Source organism: Eublepharis macularius, chromosome 16 (genome assembly GCF_028583425.1).
Source record: "Eublepharis macularius isolate TG4126 chromosome 16, MPM_Emac_v1.0, whole genome shotgun sequence".
NCBI lineage: Eukaryota > Metazoa > Chordata > Lepidosauria > Squamata > Eublepharidae > Eublepharis > Eublepharis macularius.
In genome coordinates this window covers 24145146-24148676 of record NC_072805.1, presented here as the reverse complement: position 1 = coordinate 24148676, position 3531 = coordinate 24145146, and the positions used below count along the sequence as shown (strand labels likewise).

Genomic DNA, 3531 nt, shown 5'->3' with positions numbered 1-3531 from the left:
ACAGAGCATCAGTTGTTTACCATTATAATTTGGAGTGTGGCATTTATGAAAGTGAACGTTTGAGGGTACAATCTTCCACTGGTAGGCCAGCCTTTAGGACCTGGATCACAAAGCCTCGTTTAGGACTATGCAGGTATTATTTTCATAACTGCAACCATGGCTGAATCCACATTCACCCATTACCCGCTTATAAATCGCTTTTCTTTCGGTTTCCTCCAACCCGCAACTTTTCCTTCTCCGTTCACATTCAGGCTCCCCATCCGGCTTTCTCGCGCGAGCCTCCGGTCACACGTCCGCTCGCCAACCGCTTTTGTGGGCGGTACCTTTTTTCCCTCCCTTTTTTTTTATTTTTTTTGAAAACACTTTTCCGTTATTTCGTTTTATCGAAATGAGGAAACATCAACAAAGCGACAAATCACGTGAACATCTCGATAGCCACTGGTTAACTTTTTTGGGCGGGCGATTCGAATGGTCTATAAAAGGGAAGGTTCTCGGCCAAATCTATTTGTGGGTGTGAGCGGATGGTTGGTGTGCTTGGTGTCGTTGTGGTTACTGTTGCCGATTCGGTTGTGGGTATGGATCCTATAGTCGCCCTCATCGGACAGCTGATGTTTACGTTGCTGGCTTGCCAGACGCAGCTGCTTCTCGCTTACCGGCGCTATTCAGCCCAACGCCGCAGAGCTGCAGCCAGGATTCTGTTCCAGGATTCAGTCTCCACCGTCGCCTGGACGCGCTCCAGAATTCGGCGCCGGCAGCGCTTCCAACATTGGTTCCTGCTTGCGCAGATAGAGGAGCCACGGCAGCACTGGGTATATCCGAGAAGCACCGACTGGTGGGAGAATATCGTGTTGGTGCACTGGGATGACCGTCGGTGGATGCGCCGCTTCCGGATGTCCAAGAGGACCTTCATCGACTTGGTGGAAGCCCTGCGTCCAAGGCTGCAGCGTCAAAACACCTCCCTTCGCTCTGCAATATCGGTGGAGAGACGAGTCGCGGTTGCAATTTGGTGGCTGGCCAGCGGAACAAGCTACCAGGTGGCGAGCGATCTGTTCGGGATTGGGAAGTCAACGGTAGCCTCCGCGGTGGTCGAGTTCTGCCTCGCGGTCGAGGTGGAACTTCTGTCGAAGACTGTCTCCTTCGGAAGTGGGATTGGACAGGTAATTTTTATTTTGAAATATCAAAATTTCGCTATTACAATTTATCGTTTAAACAAAATTGTGACATTAACGGAACGACCAGTACACAACACTCTGGTGTGTACATCATCCCCCTCTCCCAGTCATTTTAAAGGTAATTTTGAAACCCTCTCAAAATCTACAACGCTATGTGTTTGTTTGAGTGTGAGTGAACATTGCCCACATACACCTTGAGCATGCAATGGCATTCAACCCTCATAGTGTGTTCTTCCACCACACAAATCCTTTTTTTTTAAGAAAAAGAGGGGCAACAACTGACACACACACACACCCCTCGCCGTCTGATCTGAAGCAGGTAACAAAAAGAATTGTCGTGGAGAGGGATTGCTTTTTTTGCCTCTGTGATATAAACATTTGGTTTACATAGGTGGGGTGGTGTGCAGGAATGCAGTTTGGTATTTCCCCCTACTGTGTGACCCCAATCGTTGCACAGTTGTTGAACACCTTCTCTTAACCCTACTTTGTCAAACCTCCAAATTTAGGAATACTGTGAAATATGGGGATACAAGTTTACCCCCCCTCCCATCCAATTCTTCACGAATCCTCCTAAAATCTCCATGGTTCTCTATGGGGAGAAACGTCTCCCTTCATGGTGGCTCTGGGTGGCATTGTGAAAGCAAAGTAAACACAACGTGCAAGGCACCTTATCCGACCTGTTATCCCACTCTCCAACAATTTCTAGTTAATTTGTTACCTGGGGGGATGTTTTGGTTTACCCCGAAAAACAGTGCCTCATACACCGCCAAACACCTGTCTCCAGGGTTAGAAAAAATAGAGGCCTCTGTGGCCCGGGGTGGAATTTTGAGTCCAGAATGGACCCAATTGTCATGGGCCCGTCTCACACCCATTCTCGTTCCCTCTAGCGAGGCACAAGACGATCCCAATTTGGTGGGCCACTTAGTGGCCTCAAAAAGATGCTGATTTTTAAACCACCAATGGTCACCTTTATTGCCAAAGGGTGAGAAGAGAGAGACTTGTGTGGATATGTGGATCATTCAATTTAAAGTACACCAAACATAAGAGAACCTCCACCCAACATTTCAGAATGCAAAAAAATCCTAAATTCACTTTACAAAAATAACCCTTTCAGGGTGTTTAAGAACTGGACATCGCTGAGTGATGATGATTATTTGATGCACAGTTTGCCTGATAGCACTATGACTTTTTTTTTCCTTTCTTTTTTCTTTCTCCCAGATAATGGACGGTTTCCGTAGATTGGGTTTCCCGCACTGTGTGGGAGCTATTGATGGAACGCATATCCCGATCTGCGCTCCTGGAGGCCGCCCAGATCAGTACGGCAACCGCAAGAACTATTCCTCGATTCTGCTCCAAGGCACAGTTGATCACCGCGGAAGATTTGTGGACGCCGAGGTGGGGTGGAGTGGGAAGAACCACGATGCCTTCGTGTTCGCCCACTCCGCCTTCTGTGTTGCCATGGATAGTGGCTCACTAATTCCGGGAAACCCTTTCATGGTGGTGGACGGTGTAAGAATACCCCCGGTGGTCATTGCCGATGGAGCCTACCCCATGCGTAGGTGGCTTATGAAGCCCTACGGGAGAACGGCAACCACACAAGCTCAGAAAATGTTTGACACCCGCCTATCGCGAGCCAGGAACGTGGTGGAATGTTGTTTTGGAAGACTGAAGGCCAGGTGGAGGTGTCTGTCACACCGCCTCCAAGTTAGGGAGCACAACGTCATCGCTGTGGTGACAGCATGTGTTGTTTTGCACAACCTCTGTGAAAGCTGGGGACATCCCATCACTGGCCGCGGAGCAGCCCCAGAGACAATGCTTGTTTCTCATGGAGAGGGACAAGAGTTGACCACCCATCACAGGCATCTTGCCGAAGGAAAGGTGGTTAGGGATGCCCTGGCCAAGTATATGGGCCTAGATTCTACAAGTTGATGTTGCCTCCCTCGGTGCGGCAAGTGATGGACATCGGCTAACCTGCTTCGAAAAGCTGCTAAACCAAGGGGAACATAAATGGTCTCAACCAGCAACTCTAATCTGTGTAAATAAAAAAAAAATTTGGTTAACTGAACTCAAAAGACTATTGATTATTGGGGTGCTGTCAGACAAGCGGTGGATGTGAAATCAAGTCCTGGCACATGCAGACAATACATTCCCACACAGCTGAGTGGTCCCCCGCATACATCGTTCACAGTTTGTCAGGGTATTTTTGGCCAAGTCTGGAATCCGCCCCGCCCCCCCAAAATTTCCAATTTGGACTGCAAGTGCTCCTCCCAAAGATACAACTTAGCCGCATGTTGCAATCAGGGGGGGGGGGGAAGCGCCACTTGATTGGTAACTGCTGCGTTTCACTTTTTGCAGGAAG

General features: G+C 48.9%; 1 protein-coding gene across 1 annotated transcript; it reads left to right on the top strand.

The window, feature by feature from the left end:
• The first annotated feature begins 216 nt into the window (after positions 1–216).
• On the top strand, positions 217–3101 carry LOC129343871 (uncharacterized). The gene is made up of 2 exons (XM_055000254.1): positions 217–1157; positions 2391–3101. Exons 1-2 carry the CDS (start codon positions 522–524, stop codon positions 3099–3101), a joined length of 1347 nt encoding a protein of 448 aa, XP_054856229.1. The 5' UTR covers positions 217–521.
• The last annotated feature ends 430 nt before the right edge of the window (positions 3102–3531 follow it).

Excerpts from the sequence above, each read along its gene's own strand:
- LOC129343871 (XM_055000254.1), top strand. The coding sequence starts at position 522 with ATGGTTGGTGTGCTTGGTGTCGTTGTGGTTACTGTTGCCGATTCGGTT. Across the intron at positions 1,158-2,390 it reads TCGGAAGTGGGATTGGACAG|ATAATGGACGGTTTCCGTAG; the intron begins GTAATTTTTATT and ends TCTTTCTCCCAG.